The sequence below is a fragment of the Erpetoichthys calabaricus genome, chromosome 10 (assembly GCF_900747795.2).
Source record: "Erpetoichthys calabaricus chromosome 10, fErpCal1.3, whole genome shotgun sequence".
Lineage (NCBI taxonomy): Eukaryota > Metazoa > Chordata > Cladistia > Polypteriformes > Polypteridae > Erpetoichthys > Erpetoichthys calabaricus.
In genome coordinates, this window is record NC_041403.2 from 26,066 (window position 1) to 49,605 (window position 23,540).

Consider the following 23,540-nt stretch of genomic DNA (forward strand, 5'->3'; position numbering starts at 1 on the left):
AGTATGTAAATTCTACCTTCATTAGGATACCTGACTGTGTGAGGCCCCTCCAATGAAGGCTCTGCAGCCGAGGAATCGGATTTTTACTTAACTTGCAGCCAAGTAAATATGTCAAGACTTTTGTCTGGACTATGCTTTCAAGCAGTTAAACTGTTCTATATAAACCTACTTGTCCAGAAATGTTACATGTAATACAGACATTGGTGTGCACCTATTAAAAAGCAAAAACAAAACCGCACTGGAAAAGCATTACATCAAGATGGAGAGAAACACAGAGTCAGACTAGCAAAGGACATAAAAATGATTTTATTAACTAACTCCCAGATCAGCACCTTCTTCACTGTGTATCACCTGCTCAGATAGACATTGTTAATCAAATGTACACACTATGGCAATGCAGATGCCCATTAGAATCTGCAAGGTGAACCTCACGCCTTCTCTGGGCTGCCCAAACTTGCCATTCTCTTTTCTATTTTACATCATTTGCACTGTTGAGTTTCATGAGTGACAATCTGTAAGAATCTTTTTTTTTCTTCTGGTTACATTTTTAACCTTAGGCTGATGCCTGCTTTCTCTAACGGTCAACCCACCAGTCCCTTCTGAAGCCCTGGAGACCCTGTCCAGACCCCTGTTAATGTTGGAGTAGCAGACAAGCCTCAATGGTAACAGAAGTCATTTGCTCAGGACTCATTTCTTTTGGCACTGGCTATTTCCACCACTCTGCAGCATCAAGTCAAACTGGATACCTTCCTGTGATGTCGTGTCCACCATGTCGCTTATGTTCACATACTAAGGGTCATGTCCTGCAAGTGTAACAGGCACTACCAAGGGCAGTGGACCATTCAGTATTGCTTTCCAGCCCAGAAGTTGCTCGCAGATGTCAGCCTCAATTATTTCCTTCACTGTATGGCCTTTGTCATGTCATCTTGATTCATCCCAATAAAATAAAAAGGTCCCCAATACCAATTTGCATACAAGTACCTGAGCCATGTAGCACTAAACAAGTTATTTAAATAAAAAGCTCTTGGCTTGCAAGAGCTGCAATGCACCGCTGTGTGCCTGGCATCCCCACTGTCTAAAGATGTTGCTAGAGCAGCCTGTGCTCACATGTGTCACAAAGACAAGACATCCCAAGTTCCACTCTTTGTCTTCCTGAAAACATCTATAAATAGACATCTAGGGTAATGCTCTCATCCACACATTTGGTGGTCACAGTAGCAAGAATCAGGCTTTTACAGGATTCGCCATGGGCTTCCTTTCGTATCCATATAGAAATGTTGCCGCTATAACCAACACAGCACCAAAAAAGAAAACACTAAAGAGAAAAAAAAAAAAGAAAGAACAGAATGTTAGTGTCCTTTCTGGTCTCAGAAATTCCAGTTGTTCAGACATCACGCTGACCTCTCTACTGACAAACTGCATTAACTACTGAGTGAAGAAAAAAGGTCACCAACCTGGTTGGTACAAAGTCTTGTAACCAAAAATAGGAGATGAGAGTAGACAGGATGATGGAGAGAGACGTGGCAAAGCCTTTCAGAATATTATCTGCATATTTGATGACGGCTGCTATGACCAGACCGCCAAGGGCCTGAGAAATAAAGAGATTTGTAAGCTGATAGGGCAACATAGCTAATTGTGCTAGCAATTAAACTTTAATTTTCCACAAAGTCTGAGATGGACTATGTTATACCCATCTGACAGTACCTGCAGAGACACCACCACCCAGGTGAGCATGTTATAGCCCTGGAAGAGACCATGTTCTCGAACCCGCTCTCCGTCATACACATAAACTCCCATGAGACCGAAGACAGCACCAAAGAGACCTGTGGAAAAAACAGGGAAACTTTAAACACCTCCAGTGCTACCTTGATAAGGGTAAACAAACATGTCTACAGACCACCCTGCCTCGGTGTTAACAGTTCAGCTACATACTAGGAATCCACTGCAGGCTAATTACAAGACACTACATTTAAAAAAAAGAAAAATAAACAGTTTAGTAAAGACACCTGCAGGAATGGCAAGGAGGTCCAGGTCCAGCATCAGTGATAAGAGAACAGGAAAGGAAAGAGTTTGAAAGAAGCAACTGGACTGCTGGGAGTACCATTCAATTACACTTCAATTTATTGTCCCAACAAGAAGTTTTGTTTGTCTGTAGGTTTTACAGAAAAGACCACCACATAACTTTAAAAACACAAAACAAAGTACACAGCCATCAAACAAACAAAAGTACAGATAAAATCAAATAAACAGTGAGCATAATACTCCTAGTGAAATATTAGATCAAACATACTATATATAATTTAACCAATATTATTATACTTGAGTGATGAATGACGCAAATGCTATCTGTTCATTCTATGATTTAAGTCTGTGGATGTTTAGTAAATGCAACTTTTTAGCTGACAAAATACTCTGCTTTTTGTAACTGGACTGTTAGGATGACATGATATATTCAGGACAGTAGCGCACATGGACGCAGCTGCCCAGATCTCTCCATTTAGATGGTCGCTTTTTTTCTTTATTTTACCATTGCTATTTTACTTTTAAGCACAGTGAGCAACTGTACTCAGTCTAGTACATACAGCTAGGAAGAAATGATGAATATGGGAATGAAGGGCTTTATTCCATCACCACCCTCCCAATATTTCAGACAAGCTTCTCAGCATATTGGTGCTTGTTGGGATTACCACTCCAGCGAGGAGCCGGTGCAGGTGGAAACGGGAGGGGAAGCAGAAGTGGGGCAAGAGTCATTGTCCATGTTGGTCTGGAGAACTCCCCAAACAAGCCAGCTCTACACAGCCTATTTGTCGCAAAAACACTGTCAATAGTCAACAAGATCTAGAAGGCGAGACTGCGGATTTCATCCCACAGGATGAACAGCTGTGCCTCTTTTTTCATCGAAATTTGAACGCTAACTTCCCCAATGCGGCTATTGAGTTTGCAGTCTCGACTGTCTATAGCTGGTATCAGAAGGCTAAATCCGGTAAGGACAAAGGTGGAAGGGTGTGCATATAAAAATTTAATAATGCTTGGTGCACCTCCACAGGCATTGCTGAACAGTATTGCTCTTTGGACTCAGAAAGGTCTGCACTTCAGAGTTATGAATTCTATCTGCCAAGAAAATTTAGTCGTGTTCCTCACCTCAGTTTATATCCATCGTCAAGCTAATGTTTTGCTGTGTAGCCAATGCCAGCTTATGATATAAAATAGTTTGCAAAATATTCATCCAGATGGCATGTTTATCTTAGCAGGCGATTTTAATCACACCAACCTTAAAACTGTGTTCCTCAATTGTTATCAGTTTGTTGATTTACCAACCAGAGGGAATAAATACACTGGATTAGATACACTGCAATATACTGAATGATTATACAATGCCACCCTCCTCCAAACTCACATTTCTTTGTTCCCGACTCCTGCATACAAACCCCTCATCACCGGGACAAAGCCTAATACTGCAAACAGTCAGAATCTGGTATAAAGGAGCCATAACTGAATTACAAGACTGCTTTGATGATACCAGCTGGGAACTGTTCAAACAGGCAGCTACAGAGCAGGGATGTGCAGTCAGGGGAGGCAAGTGAGGCAGGGCCTCACCTGTCATCATGAAAAGTAAAAAAAATCTAATAATGATAAAATAAATTTGTCCACTGGTCTGTGCTAGGATTCTAATAATTGTAATCATTTTTATAGTGAAAACTGCTGACTTTGCGCATTTACTGTTCAAACAGACGGGAAAATGCGAGCTGCGGAAGTGACGAGTCTCACCTACCCTCAGACTGCGCTCTCCCTCACACATGGGGTTAATACATGCAATTGGCTGTTACCTGTTGCTGTCTCTCTGTATGTCGCCAATATAATGCTTGCAGACACGTTTATTATACGCCCTGACTTTCCACAGTCTGGCTAAAATCTTTAATGAATATGTGTGTGACATATTTAATCTTGCTGATCGGACATATAAGCGCAGTGAGAAAGCACAAGGTGAGGCAGACAGTACTGTGCCGCCCTGAAGAGGGTGGACGTGAGCCCAACAAGTGCTCGTTGCTGTTCTTCTACGCAGAGGCTCTGGGCACCAATAACTTAGCAATATCAGAAAATCAAGTGCACTGCAGCGGTGCATTTACTTTTTTTGTTACGACTGATGGCCAAAATGGAAGATTTAAGACTTTTAAAACTAAAGGAAAATGAGGAGGACTTTTACAAGAAAGTGAAGGAGATTTCCGTGGAGAAGGGTAGGCGCATGGACTTCATTTATAAAGGTTAATTAAGACCATAAACGATTTTCAATTTTATAAAAAATGGGATCGGACTAAGAAAAAAACAATCCAATATTTAAGTTCTAAATTTTGGCCTTAAATAAAATAGCCTTTTGTTTTTCTTGTTATCCTTTTGTTGAACTGTCTGTATTAAAATTGATTAAAGCATCAGAATTAAATTTTTTTAAAAACAACTAAATATTTCAATTAAGTTCAAAATTGAAATCAGTTTCATTTTTTTCTTTTTTACACCACTCAATACTTTCATTTGTATTGAAGGAGTACGAATTGTGGAATTGCAACGGCAAATTTAGAACATATGGAAGCTTCTGAGAAAATGCGCTCTCTCTCGCCACTAGAAACGTAATGTTCTTTCTTAGCCAAATATGTGCCATAACTGTGTGTGTGAAAAGAATGCTGATGAGATATGAAACATAACCAGTAGTCAATATGCATGCTGGCTGCCAATTGAATAGTGAATAAGCTACTCTTCTGGGTTCATATATGTGTAAATGTCACTCTTAAGGAGTCAGTGCCTCACCAGCCATGAACCTCACCGCACGTCACTGCTACAGAGGACAATCACACAGACTTAAATGACTATGCTTCCTTTGTTTCATCCTACATTAACTTCTGTATGGATGTCACTATTACTAAGCGCATTGTACTTTTCCTGATATGAAACCCTGGATAAACAGGGAAGTACAAGACGTATTGAAGGCATGTGACATTGCTTTCCGTATGAGAGACCAACAGGCCTATAAAATAACTAGGTCCAATATGAGGACAGGCATTAAGGTGACAAAGCGCTGCTAGAAAGCAAGAGCAGAGAAGCATTTTAACAGTTCTGACTCCTCACGCATGTGACAGGTCATTAGGTCCACCATAGACCACAAGGGTAATACCTGCAAAACTAACATTGGAAACTTCTTCCTGATGACCTCAATCACTTCACTGAATGATTTGACAAGGACAGCAATCAACCTATCACCAAACTAACCCAGCGAGAGGCCCCATTATGCACTCTGGCACTGAATGAAGATAAGGTGAGCCAGGCTCTAAGCCACATTAATCCTAACGGAGCTGCTGGTCCTGAAGCATTGTGCAAAACAGCTGACAGAAGTGTTCACCAGCCTGTTTAATATCTCTCTAAAACAGGCCACTGTCCCCACTTTCTACAAGTCTGCTACAATCGTCCCTATTCCAAAATAGGAAGTGGTGAGGTCCTTGAGTGATTATCGCCTTGTGGTCCTGACTCAGATTGTTATGAAGTGCTTTGAGTGACTTGTCCTCAGACACAGTAGGAGCAACATCCCCTCCTCCCAGAACCAATACCAGTTTGTTTACAGGGCAAAAAGGACAGCCAAGGACGCTGCCCTTCACACTGACCTGTCACACCTGGAACAGAAGGACAGCTATGTGCAAATGTTTTTCATCGACTACAGCTCCACCTTCAACACACCAAGTCCCCGCAAAACTGGCTGACAAACTAAACAACTTGTGTCTCAACTCACACCTGTGCAAATGATTTTCAGATTTTCTCACTAACTGACCGCAAACTGTACACATGGGTAAACACTTCTCTTCATCAGTAACACTGAACACTGGGGTACCACAGGGCTGTGTGCCGAGCCCTGTCCCTTTACTCCCTTCTTCAGAAACAACTGCAAATCTACCGATGATGGTTTCTCAGGTGTAGTCTCCACTATTGATACAACATGTTCCTTCCAGTACGTCTCAAGGACAAGTTGAAAAGAGAATGTGGTAATATTTATTTTTAAAATGCACATAGTGATGATGAACACTGTAAACTGCATGTTGTACGTCAAAGCTGACAGACTGATTACTGGTTAAGTGACTGAATGGTGAAGGGTGGGAATTTCTTGTTTCAACCACAAATGCATCAGAGAATTTCACTAATTACACCTGGGCAGCACTGTGGCTCAGTGGAAAGCAGTGGTGCCATAAGCTCTTAGAGCCCTGGAATTAAGCCCACATCCATGAGTTAGCATATTCTGGCAGTGTCCACAGAGTATTTTATCCAGCTAACTTCCACATCACACAAGTAGAAACGTTATACTGATTAAAGATTTTAAACAACCTCGTGTTAGTCAAACTGGAAGTAGAATTGAAAGAGTCAGCAATGGTTTCTACACGGAAACAAGGGGATTAAGAAAATTAATGAATAAGTCATCAACACTAAAAGCCAGTAAGCTTAATCTGATTCATGGATAAATTAATGGAAGAAATTAAGGAAATGATTGAGCAACTTAAATCAAGAACAAGAGTATTAATAAACAGTGTGGGCTTGCAAGGGAAGATTGTGTTAGACTATTATGGTTGAATTATATGAAGAAGCAAGACAAGCAGACAATCAATCAGACAGGCACATATGATGCAACTTATATGGGTTCTTAAAAGACTTGGAATAAGAGAAGTAAAAAAGTGGGTAATCAAGGTGCAATGTGTAGATGGAAACAAAACTGGCTTAACCACAAGAACACAAGGGTTATGGGGAGAGGAACTTTAACAGAATATGGGTAAATTATAAAAGTGGTGTCCATAAAGAGCTACTGCTCTTATAGTTGTATTATATTGTATATATCCACTTTTCAGGGATGAGAGAGAGAGAGAGAGAGAGAGAGAGAGAGAGAGAGAGCGAGAGAGAGAAACACACACAGGAAGAGTTCTTCATATGTAACGCAGTAAGCCGCAACTGACAGCATCATCGCAGCTTAAAAGTGAGAGGGGATGGACACCATACACTGTGCACATGCATAACACTAAGGGGGACACCGCCCTCCAAAACCAACCCCGTTTGATGTATTATACCCTAAAGCAAACACATGGACAATACAAGAGGTCTTTCACATGTAGCCAAAAATGCTGGCGTCTACACTGACTGTACATAAATAGTAATACCATGAACTACTGTATATTTTCTATATGGTGCTGTTTACAACGTAATTAATTTTTCACAGTAAATACACTATGTTGTGCTAATAAATAACAATGAACTCTATTCTCTTTGCCAGGGTTTTTTCCCAGTAATCATAATATATATAACCTATCAAAATCTGTTCATTGGCATGTTACAGAAAGGTTCCCTTAAACACAGCAATACAATTTTTTTTTTTTTTTTTTAAAACATGTAATTCCATTCTCAAAATCAACTTTTATTGTCTAGCTATAGGGAAAAAAGAAAATAAATTGAAGCTCAAACGTACAACTGACGAAAAACATGAAAAGTAACGCTAGAGTGTACAATGTAATCTAATGAAAATTAACATAATAATAATAATAATAATAAGTAATAATAATAAATTCCATCCATACATTTATCTTTTCTAAAACTTGCTTTATCCTGAGCAGGGTTCTGTAGAAGCTGAAGTCTATCCCAGCAAGCTTAGGGCTCAAGGCAGGTAGACAAATACTCTAAACTCCCATTATTACTACTGATAATCCATTTCATTACAGAAATAATACAGTTCCCTGTAAAACTGTGTTTTGCATTGATCATCAACAAAAGCCAAAGTGAGTCACTTGAAAAAGCAGGAATTGATCTACTGTAGGAATGTTTTCTCTCATGGCCAATTGAATGTATAAAAATATTTACATCAATTAATTGACATCACTATAACTGAGGCCTATTGGTTTAGCAAATTCCCAGCCAAAGCCAGGATCATAGCTAGTGGACATATACACACACACAGTACATACATTATACACATACATATACACAGTCAGGTGTCACTTAATGGTTTCAATCAGAGTGTCAGTTGATTACATTGTTAAGCGATTTGACGTATATTAAGGGTCTAGGGGCATACCTCTGTATCTGACGTTATTTTCATTGCACTGACTTAGGACACAAGGTGCTGTGCCTGCATCGCTGCATTTGGTGTGCAGGATGTGACGAAAACTTAGCCGCACATCAGCAGGAAGCAAAGGCATGCTTTTGTGCCATTTTTAATGCAATGATGTGTCAATTATACACTTGATCTGATGTAAACTACCCTAGGATAAACTAACAATATAATAATACATAAAATTATCACGGAAATATAGTACTACTAATAACCACATTAATACTGTAATACAACCGTTTACGACGGCATTTTGACCGTATGATAGATATTTTTATTACACACACACACAAAAAACCCATAAGTGTTGAGCATAATCTGAACAAAAAGTGTTAGAGAAAGTAAAGAGGAGAATGACCAGGCACAATAGACGAGGTATGAACTGTCATAAAAGGAGTTGACCCATCTACAGTACATGAATAGTCCAATAAATGTTCATTAAAGAAAGTGATTTTAAACTAAGTAAACTCCATGGAATTAAAAGTTTAGTGCAAGAGGTAAACTGCACACCTTCTCAGCCAAACAAAGTGCAATTAATATAAAAACAGACCATTGCTAGTTAGCTCATCCCTTTACGGTGTCAGATACAAATACCTCAGTCATGGATTCCTCCTTAGAAATTAGTGTGCATCACAAAACAGGCAAACACAACCACACTTAACTCTTAACTTCAAACATTCAAAATATGACAATATTCTTTCAACGAGTTTTAGTTGCATATCACAAAGTCTTGCAGAAAGGCTCACCAAGCTGGATGTTCCTGATCCAAACTGACTGCTTGGTTTCCTTCAGGATTTTCTCAAAGTAAACACCTGCAAATCCACTGGAGAAACAGGCAACCAAAACAGCCATCAATCCAACCACCTGGGATCCTGCCGATAGGTCTTTTTGAGCTTTAGCTGGCGGGTCTGTAGGCCACTAGATGAGAGACAGGAAGACAGGAAGCAATTCACACTGGTCCTAATGTGGTGTCTTGAGTAAGAATCTCACCCTCAACTTCTCATAGGTCTTGCAATCATACATAAAGCCAAAAATGTGTCCTCGGGGGAAATTTACCTGAACAAATGCCACACCAACCATGAGCACAAGCAAAGATAGCCACTGATACAGACTTAGTTTTTTCCCAAGCATCGACACAGAGAACAGGGCCGTGGTGAGAATCTTCAGCTGGTACGTAACCTATGGAGACCAAGAGACATTGAAGAGCATTTTGATTATGATAGGTTAACACTAAATTACTGGGCTTTACACAATACCTGGTAGGTGGCAGCATCCAGGTTGGACAGGGCTACATAGAGCAGGTTGTTCTGCAGTGTATAAATCCCAGATGGAATGGCCAGCTTTAAGGTCTCCATGGGTTTGTGCAAAATCTCATCTTGTAGAACTCTGCGTAATGCTCCAAAACTGCAACCTTTAGAAGTCATAAAAAGAACCAAGTCACTTAGAATATCCTACACATTCATCTAGGAGAGGCAGAGGATTTTAATGCCACACAAGATCTGCATCAATCACAGCAACCCTTCTGATGACAATTATGAACAGAAATACCCCCAACAGTCTTTTGATCACCAATAGGCCCAGCAAAGCCAAAGGAGGCCGGCAGAGGGCAACAGACATGCATGCTACTTGCAAACTTCAAAGGAAAGAAAGGTGAAATCATACCATTGGCCTTGAAGACTAAGAGTATGCAGGCGGCGATCTTCATCACCTCAGCCACTACCACTGCAGAGGAAGCCAAGTAACGAGGGCCTTCCTCATTGAGTGTCCGGGAGTAACGCATCGTTAAAACCAGGCTGGTGGTCTGGAAGACCAGGATTCCAAGGGACAGGTACTTAAGCTTCAGTGTCATGCTGCTGTCACTCTGGTCCTGTTGCAAAAAAACAAATAAAAACAAAAAAACAATAATACACAATGAGGTGGAGGGGAAAGGATTGACAGCCAGTTACTCGGATCCTCCAAGGTATCTCACTCAAGTTTACTCAACCTATGCCTCTTGTGAATTACAGAAAGGGTAAAAACCAAGAGGTATTCGAGGTCCCTGTCACTTTCATTCAACATTAAATATTAAGGTACGGGAAACACTGTACTTAAATGTTCATCTGTGTAACAATTTTAGGTTTCCAATTCCATATCTACATTATTCCACTATTTCACTTCAGTCCACTAAAACTCCTTCTTGATCTAATGTCCAATGTTTTCCCTTTCCTTTATTAAATAAAACCATATATAAAATATAATTAAAAGATAAATAGGTTAAGTTGCATTGATATTCAAAATCAGCCATAGTTTACAATGGAATTCCATGTGTCAGCATCATGCATTTAATGCGTGCACCTCACATTACCTTAGAGCACAATACACTTTTCCCTACAATAAACTTGGACTGTTAGACCACCTATCAGGACTTCAGCTGCACATTCACACCGTGGGGGAGAAACAAAAAAGTAATGTTTAATGCAGGAAGAAAAACTGTCAAATTGGTTTGACTCTATAAACTGTGAGAGGTTTAAAGATTTCAATTCAAATCTGAAGGAACATACAGCCATTGTAATGGGATTCATCAAAAAATATCCATCCATCCATCCATTTTCCAATCACTGAATCCGAACACAGTGTCACGGGGGTCTGCTGGAGCCAATCCCAGCCAACACAGGGCCGAAGGCAGGGAACCAATCCTGGGCAGGGTGCCAACCCACCGCAGGACACACACAAACACACCCACAATCCATAATACAGAGTTAATTAAAATTTAAACCAGTATCTATGGAAACCTTCAGAATGAATTCATATTATATACATGTTATTTTTTAACAAATAATAAACTTATTACTGACTATGTATGCACATTAACATGTCTCTCATCTGTCAAAATGCTTGTAAATGCTCTACTACTTAAATTTTACAGCAGGTATTCACCTCTCTCAGGCTGATAGAAGTTTTCTATTTCCCCCCCCTCCTTGTTCGTTCACTGCCAAGCTATTACACCACAACACGGTGGGATGGGAATCAATTAAAAAAATTGACCAATTACATAATTGTATGGAATTAATCATGATTAATCGCATCTAACATTAAAACATGCAATCATAAAATACATAAACAATGAAGTAAATACACACTGAATCAAAAAATTAATGTAGAATCAACACAAAGCAATTTTTTTTTTTTAATTCAATGGCATAGTTTAAACTTAAACAATGACCTGAAACCCAACCTTTTAACAAAATACTACTTGAGTAAGTACAACCTGAATCTGAATGCCTTTCTAAAAGGCTAGTTAAAAAGAAGGCAATAAGAAAACAAGGTTAATGTATTACATTTTCAAAATGGTATGGCATATGAGATGCAGACATGTTAAAGTGAAATTAAACAATCAAAGTGACTGTATAGTTTGACTGCACTGCCAAAGACTGATTTAACTGAAATAAGTATCTTTTAAAATGGGCATACATTAAAACTTGTGTTAAAACTTTGCAAATGCCAACCACAATTGTACATTACCATCAACAACTTTATAATTATACTCTACATTTTTTTTTTAAAACTAGTGCATAAGGAGAGCTACCCGGGTGTGCCACATAGGACCATCTCTATGAGTGGGTAAAGGGAGGAAGCAGATGGGGAAAATGCGTCCAAAGTGCTCATTAAAAGTAGAATTCCTGAAGGCTATGACAAAAATTCATAATCCCGGCCCACCTTAAATCCCTTCGCACCTCTCTATCAGCGTCTTTTGTGTTGTAAATGTGTCAATCGGCACAAGCAGCCTGCTGTACCATGTCCACCACCCCATGTAAATGGAGCTCAGCTCAGGTAAAAAGTTCTCCCAGCTCAAGCCCAGGCACCTAATCTGCAAGTGATACGCCTGGAGTTGTACATGGTAAATATCACAGTACAGTATATCGTTATTTGGAATAGATGCATTTCATGTGTGTTTCGTGTCTACAAAGATCTGGGTAAGTGTAGGATGAAAGGAAATGCGAGAAATGTAAGAAACGCTGAACACATACCTAAAGCAGAAACTTTTTCCATGTTATACTAATAATGACGTGAAGTGTATAATGTGTGAAGACTTTAGTCTAAATATCAAATAAACATGTGTGCTTTTATTCAACAGTATAACCAAAGACGAAAAAAAAGAAAAGAAACAAGCATTCAATTTACATGTTGCTGTCAAGGAGTTTAAAAACTCAAGCTCAAATGTCAATCGACGGTAGTTTACATGTATTCTTGAATAGTGCAGAGGTAAGAACTGCTGCCTTATAACCTGAAGGTCCCTGGTTCAAGACTGGCACTCCGTGTTTTGAGTAGTGAGCTGCTATTATTATTATTATTTCTACAATAATAAAAACACACATTTGATTTGAGTCTGTAACACTCGGTGTAAATATTGGTTACCTGTAAAAGTTAGTGCTTTTTTTTTTTTGTTGTATTATTCAGTTTAATTCTCTCAGTGACGTTCACGTGGTACAACAAACTTGCCTCTCTCTTTGAGTTGATGGCGTTTACCTCCATTCTTTTCACAACAGCAGCACTGTGGTTGATGCCTGCTAAGAACTATCTGTTGTACTGGCAATCAAAGATGTGATGTTCCGTGACCGCTAACAAACTGAACAAAGGCAGGACCGTAACAGACAGGTTCTTCACAGCACTTTCATCAGCTAATAGACTGCTGAAACTCTGCTTGGCACCATAGTTAAAATGGGACTTCCACCTGCAGCTAAAGTCACTTCAGTACACGAGCAATACGCCACACTAGTGTTTAGATCAAACAGCGCTGTGTGGACGGTGTATGTGCCCAAAATTTACACCGGCTGTTAGACTGAAATCAAAGGCTTCTTCTTTTTGGGTTAGTTAGTTAGTAGAGGGGCGGCACAGTGGCGCAATGGTAGCGCTGCTGTCTCGCAGTTCGGAGACCGGGTCCGCTTCCTGGATCCTCCCTGCATGGAGTTTGCATGTTCTCCCCGTGTCTGTGTGGGTGTGCTCCGGTTTCCTCCCACAGTCCAAAGACATACCTGTACAGGTTAGGAGCATTGGCAATTCAAAAACGTCCCTAGTGTGTGGGTGTGTGTATATATGTGTGTGCCCTGCAGTAGGCTGGCACCCTGCCCGGGGTTTGTTTCCTGCCTTGCACCCTATGTTGGCTGGGATTGGCTCCAGCAGACCCTGTGTGAACCTGTGGTTAGGATATAGCGTGTTGGGGGATGGATGGATGGATAGTTAGTTAGTTAGGTTACAGGAACAGAAGTGGCCAATAAAAAAAAAAGGGGTGCAATATTACTTGGAGGACATCCTTGAAAGAATGAGAGCAAAAGGAGTAAAGGAGGTACCAGAATTGTCAGCTGGAGGTGTGAGGTGACTGAGAAAAGCAATCTGGTCAAGCAACCTACCCCATCAGGATCTACAAGGCAAACCCAAACCTGTCACATTCACAGATCTGGGAGCGGGTCTGGTCAGGCTGAAGGGTGCCACAGTAGGACAATCACTTTATTGTGAAATCCTCCTTCAGAAAATAGTTCTCATGTACACATTCCATGCTTTTAATTCATTTTCATCACTCTGTTCTCTGCCTGGATACTTTAAGGACTAATATCCACTATTAAACAGTCTACACTTACAGGATTGGTAGGATTGTTTTCTTCATTTTTGTAAACAGGGAAGACTTTGCAACACTAGAGTGTTTCATATATTATTGCTGTGGTGGACACTTAATATCGTTAATATACCAAAACCTGGCAGGATCTGATCAATATTATTTTAGAACAAGAGAAATAACTATTACCGCATTTAATTCCCTTCTCCATCTCTTATTTACATATATATTTATTTCTCCATTTCCTTTGCTTATTGTTGTCTCATTATAAAGCCCTAAGCAATTCTCCTTTAGCTAAGCTCTCCTTCTCAGCGGTGGGGTTTGATTTGTCTTTAATTTGTTTGGTTATAAATTGATCTATTTGTATGGAATGATTACAATAAAAATTAATTAAAAAAAAAATATCGTTAATATACAAGTTTTTCTATTTTCATAACTTTGTTGTACAGTAATCCCTCGCTACTTCGCGGTTCACTTTTCGCGGATTCACGACTTCGCGGGTTTTTAAATACAAGTGATTGCCCGCCTATCGCGGAAGTTATGTTCCAGACCCATCAGCAACAGAAGAAAATCCACGATATAGAAAGACCATATAAATAAACATTTTTATAGTTTAAGCCTTAAAATACTCATCCCACATGCTTTAGACACATGTAAACTTATAAAACACACTTTGTTAACACATATGATATGTGGATGTCGGGCTAAGGATATGAGTAACATCTCACTATTGTAAAACATTTTAACTTCACGCAAGACAAGACAGTGAGACAGGAAAATTGGTGATGTACAGGCTTAAAATTATTGACACGCAGAGCGACAAGCAGCACAAAGCCAGCACAAAGTCCACTTCTCCTTAGCGTTCATTCAGCTCCCCACCCCCTTGACAATGCGAAGTGGCAGGAGCGTACTGCGCTTCCGGGGAGGCGGGGGTTTGAGCGAAGGTGCGTTCAGCTCTCACACACCCACACACACATACACACACACCCACACACACACTCCTCCTTCCGAACGCGCAGAGTGACAAGCAGGCATTTTGGCAGAAGCAGCACAAAGTCCATTTCTGCTCAGCGTGAGTTCAGCTGCCCCCCCTTCACAAAGCGAGTGCAGACACATTGACGTCTGATCGCTGCGTGCAGTGTGCAGTGTTGGTCTGAGGTGTTTAAGAATGTAGGAAGTGTTTAAGAGCATAGGAAGTGTTTATAAGAGTGTGGGAAAGGTTAACAAGAGAGTGAGAAAGGTTTATAAGAGTGTGGGAAGGGTTTATAAAGCCTTAAAATATGTATAAATAATAAAATAAATATAGGTCGCTACTTCGCGGATTTTCACCTATCGCGGGGGGCTCTGGAACGTAACCCCCGCGATAGGTGAGGGATTACTGTATTTTAATTTTGTTGCTTTGTACTAGTGGTCTGTAGAGAAATAATATTGGCCATCTGCAGATATGAGGAGGAGTGCTGTAGAACAATTATGGTTATTCTTTTAATTGATTTCACTGCTTAAAATTATCAGTCCTATGATAGTTTCTATGAAATTTATAAATTTGTATTTTTCAAAAGTTTTAAATGTTTCCTTATTTAGATGTTCTCTTTTTAAATTGCATTTTTATGTGAAGTTTGCTACCTTAATTGTGTCCAAATTCTGACGATTAATAAGGAGCACAGCATATTACTGAATACTAAAGAGCAGCCGCTACTTCAACACCATTTTTCACGTCTCTTCTCATTTAAGACACATTTAAAAGGAGAAGATCTGTAACTGTGACTCTGAAGTCAGAGCTCCCATTTCTGGGTTGTCAATACTGAGATACAATGAAAGGACAAAACTCTACAGAAAAGAATGAATAAAGGAAATTTAAAAAGAGTTAAAAGCTGTGACAAAAACTTATCTGCTTCAACATTGCTAATAAAAACCAAAATAAAAGGGCATACCACCAAAACAATGAGACTAATTAAAAGTAAGAATAAAGGGGGAAATTTCTTCTAATTTCCTAACTCACTCGCACGCACGCACGCACACACGCAGCAAGACACTAAATGTTAAAAACACAGCAGTTTAAGATGACTGACTGGTTATATGACCACAGTCTAAAATATCAATCAAGCATTTTTATTGCTGAATTCAGGCTACCACTGGATACAAAGAGCAGCAACAGTAGCTTTATATTTCATCTTTTGTCTTTAGAACAGCAGGATTTACTATACAGTATTTTTAAACCAAATGTATAACTCCCACAATTCCATGTTCAAAAAGCACACTGATACAGTATGCCAATATGAATGGATCCAACACCAAGTACCAGCCAGTGGCAGTCCACCCCATGCACTAAAGCGCCATACTGAGAAATACAAGAGACACAGCGATGCTACAGCAGAAAAAGCACCAACAGGCAAAACCCACACATGCCGTTGACCACAGCGTCCTGGGTGAATCAACTGTTTTTATAAACAGATAAACAAACAATTATTTCCCACCATAAAGATCATGCATATCATCTAATTAAATCTGATTGCTCTGGGAGCACAATTTTTTTTATACACAAGAAATATACATATACAGTATTTATGTGTGTAGTCCTTACCCGAAAGCAAATACTGTACACCTGGCTCTACTTTCATTAAAATCCATTTTATTTATAATGCATTGCTCCAATTTTTGAGGTGGTCAAAGCATTCATCAAAATAATAAATCCAGCCTTTCACATCAATTAGAAACGGCGGCAGGGACAAGCACAAAATGACCATCAGTTCAGCAGGGCAGAGGTCACTCAATTCAACTTTAAACCTCTTTCTTCTTGAAAGAGTTGAATTTGAACGCTGGTTCAACGTGCACCTGGCATGTGTCCCAGTCTCATATCCTTCTGGGCTTATGCTTAAAAGCAGACACTGTTAATTTATTATTCACTATGATAAATGTATTTATTTTATATAACCCCTTATGAGAAAAATGTTATATTTATGGCATTACCTTTCTTCTATAATACTAAGTTTCCTGTCTTGGTACCCGGCTGGATCAGAATATATATAGGCCATTGTTCTTTACTTTTAAACCATGAAAAACGGTGTGTGTGTGATAAAATTCACACATCTCTTAAAATAAGAATAAAAATAATACATTTAAAATGTCATGTACATCCTAAGCAAACAGGACTATCAAATAAATTGTGGTCATCTAAGGTATCAACATCTGCCATGTTCCGATAGCAACTAGGTGTAACCAACCTTGTTAAAGGTTTTCTGAATTTGTAATGAATTCCTTTTAAAGAATAGTGACCTACTCAATGGATTGTATAAATAGAGTGCAGAGGACACTTTTCTCTTTATAAAAACACTGCTATGATGCTTTTTGCCTCTTTGGAGATTTAGATAAAGAATAACAATTGACGCTTTTTCCTGCCCGTGTTTTATTGCTTAAATCGGGGCATTCCAGTGGGGGGTGTCTGTATTCATAATTTTCTTCCACACCCTCAATAGAGGACCTTTTATTTCAGGTTTGTCATGTGCATAAAGTACCAAGAAGGTCTTTCTTGCAAGTCACCCAACAGACATGAAATAAAAACTACCACATTTAGCATCATCTGTAGGCCTTTTATCAGGTTAACTGGGCATGCCCTGATGATGCAATGGCACACACACCTGGCCAAGGAACAGCAATGTGGCCAGTCATCCAACTACTTCTGGAGACTACATAGGAGTGCTGCAGTTCCTATACAATTCACCCATTTTTATGTAAATACACTTGATTTAATGTGGAAAGTCTATCATAAAAGCTACGGTTCTGGGGATTTTTTCAATTAATTTGCTTAAATCAATGCTTAATTAATCTTCATTTAATTCATGAAAACATGAAATTTCCATGTTTATTCCCCCCACCCCCAAATACCAAAAAATACAGTTAAACTGTCAAACAATGAATTTGCCAGTTCATAAAAAATGATATGCCTACCAATCACCTCAGTTTGTTCAGCTGGTCACATTTGTACTGTCAGAACATTAATTCAAAGATGGAGATAAGCGTTATTTTTTGGGTGAATTAGCTTACTGCAAACAAAGGCTGTACCTTTAAATCAGTTTTTTGCAATTGTTTTGGATATGAAAGATCTGCTATTGAACAAACTAATGTAACAGGCAAAGTCTGCAAAATGACAACAACAGTTTAGAGTGGCAGCAGATCCATTTTATTTCAGCACTTAAAACGGAACTACACAGCTACTGTAAATGAAATGTGGTGCTGCATGGAGCAAAGATAAAGTCTGTCCACAACTGACAGCTTCAGTGTATTCTTCTCATTTCTTCAAGCATGCGCCACATGCAGCGGAGACGAGGCTATGGTGTGGCGAAGAACAGCCACACTGCCCGTAGCAGGTGGTCAGAAGGCTATTGATGTGCATTTGGAGGAAGGGACTCCTCTGCAGGATGACCACTCCGGAGACCTGTACTTGTAGCAGAGGGAAGAAGCTGGCGGGTGTGTGCTGCAAGCTAAACGGTTTGAGAAAGAGAAAGACTAAGAAAACGCACCTGGGGCTGTGGAGGAAGGCAGTTCTGAACTACAGGGAAATGCAGCGAGAGATGCAACAAAAATAAAATAAATAAATAAAAAGTTGTAAAGCAAATTTCAAAGTTTAAGGAAAGTTCTGTGAAAAGAGTGTGGAGGCCACAGGGAGGATGAAAGAAGGCTGCATACATAAAAACAAAATGTAAAAAATGCACAGAAAAGTCTGCACAGAAAGAAATTTTATTTTGTAATTTTCCTCATGGACAATGAAAGAAATAGATTTGTTTTGTATTACTAAGGAGGTTACAGCTGTGTTTTCAGTTAGAAACAAAACCTAATCATTTTCTATTTTTCCCCGCACAGGAAATGGTCTATGTTAAAATATTTTAATAATTTGTGAATCATCCATATATCAAACACTAAAAAAATTTGAATTTATTATTTTTTTTCTTGCCGTATCATCTAGATCTTCTAAAAGCTCACATCATGTATTCCATCTCATCTCCATGCTTGGGTCGAAAGCCACACTAACACCAATCACGTCACATTCCAAATACTTATGAACTGCCCTGTACGTCACATTACAGTCTGCCGTCCACGGCTATGACATGACCATGTTGACAGTATCTCTTGATGTCAAAGGTCCTCAAATGCTCAGACACCTCATAACACATACAGGATGACAAAGGGACAGGAATATCCGGCAGCAAGGACAGATATATTCCATACCAAACAGGATGAGCTTAAAATGGAAGTGTGGTGATGGGGTCGAAAGTTCACCATCAAGTGACATTCAAAATGTCAAGGAAAGTTTAATTTGGCATGGTGCGTGTTGAGAGAAAAAAAAAAAAATCGTAATCCATCTTAATATCATAAAATTACAACTTCAATCAGAAAATTGCGTTTTTTGTGTTGTGTATAGCTCCTGGATAACTACATTCCAGCAAATACTGAACATTTTTGAACAAGTGGCTTCTGAGAGATCTGCCCTAAATGCTAAGCCCAATGTACAACAATAACTTTTGAAAATATTGACCTAAATTCTTCAAACAAGTTTCACCATGTTTGTCTTGTTAAAGGCTACATGCCTATTGTCTTTGATCCAGTAGTTATCTCCATATCCTTTCAAAAACAGTTTGACTTTTGTCCTATGATGACTTACTTAGAAATTGATTTATTTAGCCAGAATTTTTGCAGCCTGTGCCATTAATTAATGGGACCAGGAATCTTAAGTAAATAAAATGTATAATCTAGTAAAAGTATACATGTAAGCACACTTACACACAATGTAAACTTACAAAGTTATTTTAGCATGACAATGAATTTACAGTGTAGCACCTGTGAAAGGGAAAAAATTCAAACCAACTCAAAAGTTGTCATGTTCAAGGCTGACTGACATTTCTAGGGGCTTTCTTAATAGATGGTCACTCTTGTAGTGACCAAAACATGATTTTAAAGATGATAATATGGTCTGCTTTCTCCGTGTTTCACATTATTTATGACTTCAGTGATGTTCAGCCTAAGACAACCAAATAAAATAGAAGTACACAAAGGAGAACACAGACAGGTGTCAGGGTGTGGCATGAAATACCAACCAGAGTTGAGTAACATAGCAGTAAGCTACACGCTTTTAACGACAGCTTTACTCTGCAATTTCAGCAAGTAGCATTAAAAACAACTGTTCTGGAAATTACACAACGGTACAAACACAACTCTGACTAAGTATTTTTTTCCCCATCAATGCTTAATGAACTCCTGCTTTGTATATTTATTTTAGGTAGAATGTCCAGTGGGGGGCTGTCTGGTCTATTGTCCTGGACCCCTACAGATTTTGTTTACAGATTTGGGATTTTTTTCTTCTCCGGCTTAAATGGAGTGGAGTTGATTTTTTTTTTCCCCCCTACCCATCTGGCCTTGTGACCATCAGACTGTCATTGAGACAATTTAAATATAGAATTGTTTTTTAAAAGTCTCTATTTCAATTAATTTGACCCCTATCTTATCTGTGCATTATTTGTTGTTGCATACTATTTATTTATTATTATTCTTATCTAATTTTAATTAGTCTTTCTTTGCACATAACTTATTTCACATCTTGTAAAGCAATTTGAGCTATTGTATATCCTAACTAATAAAAACTCACCATGACATTCCATGCTATGCATTACCACTGCATCTTCAGCTTTGCATGACACAGAGAAAATAATCAAAATTACCAAATAAAAATGAAAACTATTGTAATCCATGTCTGCAATACTGAAACAAAAATGGCAATGGGGTATAAATTAAATGGAAAACTCCTTAAAATCTCAAATGTATTCTAACACAACAGCATGGAACAATTTAATCTGGTCAGTAAGCCAAACAAACATTCACTAAATAATAACAATAAACAAACAAACAATTTGACAACCAGATCTCTATTTTTTTTTTCCTGTTGTTCTCATTAAGCTGTGCTTCTGAAATTAAACCTCACCTTTGGCTGTATTATCTGAAATAACGCAGAAGGTTTATGTCAACACAGATCCCTTTTTAACTTATCTTTCTCATCCGTATTCATATTACAAATACCCTTTAGTCAACCAATTTTAAGATCTCATTTCAACAAAGGAGTGTTCTGTTGAAACAGGAATTAGAAAAAAAAAAAAAAAAAACAAACTAGCAAAGGAACTGCAGACTATCAGACTGTGACGCATGTAATTCAGGTAAAGAGTATTTAGTAGCACTGTGGTCAGCTCACAAGTATATAGATTTCCCGATAATCGCTATGTGTTCCACTTACACAATGATAAAAATGCAGACGTTGGAGAGATTGACTGATGAAGAGGTGGCTTTGCTACAGGAAGAGAGTCCAGTGGAGAGCTAGCAAAACTCCTTTAAACTCTCTACGTATAAGCATTGACAAAAAGTGTGAGGTGAATTACGGTCTTCACAAACACCTAACAAGATGGAACAATTTCCAGGCCAAAGTGGGGTAAACTAAGATCATTAAAATGGCTTCATACTTTAGACTGCCAGTATCATTTTTGGACGATTTACATATTTTGGGGCGGAGTGGTGGCTCTGAGGCTAAGGATTTGTGCTGGTATCCCGAAGGTTGCCGGTTCGAATCCCCGTCACTGCCAAAAGAGATCCTGCTCTGCTGGGCCCTTGAGCAAGGCCCTTAACCTGTAATTGCTCCAGGGGCGCTGTACAATGGCTGACCCTGCGCTCTGACCCCAAGGGGTATGCGAAAACTACCAAATTCCTAATACAAGAAATTGTATAAGGCAAAATAAAGAACAAAAAAAAAAATTGATCATTTCTGTATAGCACATGAGAAAGAGTTGTGTAAATGTGAATTGTTAGTTACAGACACCCTACTGCTAGTTGTTTTTTGTGGGGGGTCTAGGACTAAAATATTGTCAATAAATGTATTACATTATCTACCTTGTGTTCTGTGAACTCCTGATGACATTTGAAAAACTTATGGATGAACTCGGAATGCGTGAATATAAAAACATCTGCCACATGCCACACTGGCAAACCCAATAAGTAAACGAATCCATTAAAACGAATGCTGTTAAATTCTGCAAATGCAAAGCTGTTTAGCTTTAAAATAAAGCTTTTGTTGAGGCTTATAAAATTGGAGTTCGTCCTCAATTGATTACTCATCCCAAACGGTATTAAGCCCATCCACTCACCCGATGGACATTCCTTCACAAGCCGCCTATCACTTTTGATTTTTTAAATCTGCCATCAGTGCAGTTCCATCCGAGATTTACGTTACAGTGAAGGGCAAAAGGGATCACTCGCAAACCAGACTAGGAGGCTTTTGCTGCCAGCCCTTTCCTCCTCCAAACATTTCTATAAAAAAAAAAAAGTGTTTACCTCTAAAGCCGCCGCACCGGTTGCCCCTATCGGCTCGAATTAGCCACACCACTTGCCGCGACCACTTCTGGGCAACCGAGTTCCCCGGAAACTGCGTGGCCGCCGAAGCGCCCCACCAACAAGGGCATCGCTAGGCTTTGGTGGGTCCCTCACGCAGCGATAGCCCCGAACTCCTCCAAGTTAAGGCCACGTGTTAGGGGCGTGTCACTGACGTGGACCCGCGGTAAATGAAAAAAAAAAAAAAAACAATCCGGCATCTCGAACCCCTGGAGATCTACCCGTCGTCGCCCGCGTGCTTGTTAATGCGGCAGACCACTCGCGTCCCCCAAGCCGAAGCGCAGTTCTCACCTCCTCGTCCACAGCTTTGGTGACCATGTGAAACAGTGCGTATCCGTCCTTCTGTTATAGCGTCCGAGACGCTCACGTCGGAGGAGATACTGTGCGCATGTGCGGGCTTCGTACGCACAGCCAGAAGAGGCGAGGCCACCACTGAAGGGCCACTGCCACCCGAGCCCCGTCAAGCTCACCTGACGTTATCGACTTGCAGGGACGACATCGCGCGCAGGCCTTCCTGGCGGGGCTCCTGCGGAGAGGGGCGGAGCGCCGCACGGTGCATTCTGGGCTTTTCCGGTTGCGGTGCCACTTGACCGTTGTAAGGTGTGGCGCTCGAGATACTTTTTCAAGAAGACGAGTAATTAAAACTGACCCAGCGATATGTGTTAATATTATTCCTATAGAAACAGAACCTCGGTACAGCACTATGGTCAGTCACATAACTAGAAAAAAAGGTTTTAAACCTAATGAAATTGGCAACTCAAAATTGTAGTGTAAATAAAGTAATTATTTTACAGATATACAAGATATATGATGAGATCAATTCTACTGTAGTTACCCCTGTCAGGTATATTGATCAACATCTGAAAGGTGGTTAAAGAAATTGGAGGCAATACAGTCGTCAGCCTTGAGACTGTGGCCTGGAGCTTATTGTGTACATCACAAACGTCAGCGTTGCAGGTGAAGCAAAATGACACCAGCTGAGTAGATTAATAATAATAATACATTTTATTTATATAGCGCCTTTCCCATGCTCAAGGTACTTACAGAATATAATAAAGAACGGCAGTGTATACAGTATAAAGCATTGTACAAACCAGATAAATAAATAAAGAAGATTAAGACAGTGAATTCTGAAAAAAAAAAGAAACAGACAACATAATTGATGGTCTCGCACACACACGCAGGTTACATGAGCATCTTGACAGAGAAGTAAACTGAGAGAAGGGTAATAAAGTCAAGTAGAGCTAAAAGCCTTCCTGAACAGATGAGTTTTGAGTTGTTTTTTAAAAGAATTCATGGAGTCAGCTGACCTGATTAATGTCGGTAGGTCATTCCAGAGTCTGGGCGCTATACAGCTGAAGGCCCTGCTATCACCCATGGAGTGTAGATTAGTGACGGGCACAA

At 39.5% G+C, this 23,540-nt stretch overlaps 1 protein-coding gene across 3 annotated transcripts; it reads right to left on the reverse strand.

The window, feature by feature from the left end:
• Positions 1-291: 291 nt before the first annotated feature.
• Positions 292-22,675, reverse strand: slc35a3a (solute carrier family 35 member A3a). Of its 3 annotated transcripts, none has more exons than XM_028810692.2 (8): positions 22,428-22,675; positions 9,788-9,992; positions 9,382-9,536; positions 9,182-9,304; positions 8,872-9,043; positions 1,705-1,823; positions 1,455-1,588; positions 292-1,315 (listed from the first exon to the last, which is right to left on the reverse strand). In XM_028810692.2, exons 1-8 carry the CDS (start codon positions 22,452-22,454, stop codon positions 1,225-1,227), a joined length of 1,026 nt encoding a protein of 341 aa, XP_028666525.1. In that variant the 5' UTR covers positions 22,455-22,675; the 3' UTR covers positions 292-1,224. The 3 variants fall into 3 exon arrangements, with proteins under 3 accessions (XP_028666525.1, XP_028666527.1, XP_028666526.1); XM_028810694.2 differs by having other exon boundaries at positions 22,607-22,630; XM_028810693.2 differs by lacking the exon at positions 22,428-22,675 and adding an exon at positions 22,080-22,271.
• Positions 22,676-23,540: the final 865 nt, after the last annotated feature.

What these genes read in the sequence shown, in the direction of transcription:
- slc35a3a (XM_028810692.2), bottom strand. Translation starts at nt 22,454, where the DNA reads ATGGTCACCAAAGCTGTGGACGAGGAG. An exon ending in CCAAAGCTGTGGACGAGGAG is followed by an intron (nt 9,993 to 22,427) that starts GTGAGAACTGCG and finishes TTTTTGCAACAG; the next exon opens with GACCAGAGTGACAGCAGCAT. An exon ending in TTGGTGTGGCATTTGTTCAG is followed by an intron (nt 9,044 to 9,181) that starts GTAAATTTCCCC and finishes TCTCTCATCTAG; the next exon opens with TGGCCTACAGACCCGCCAGC.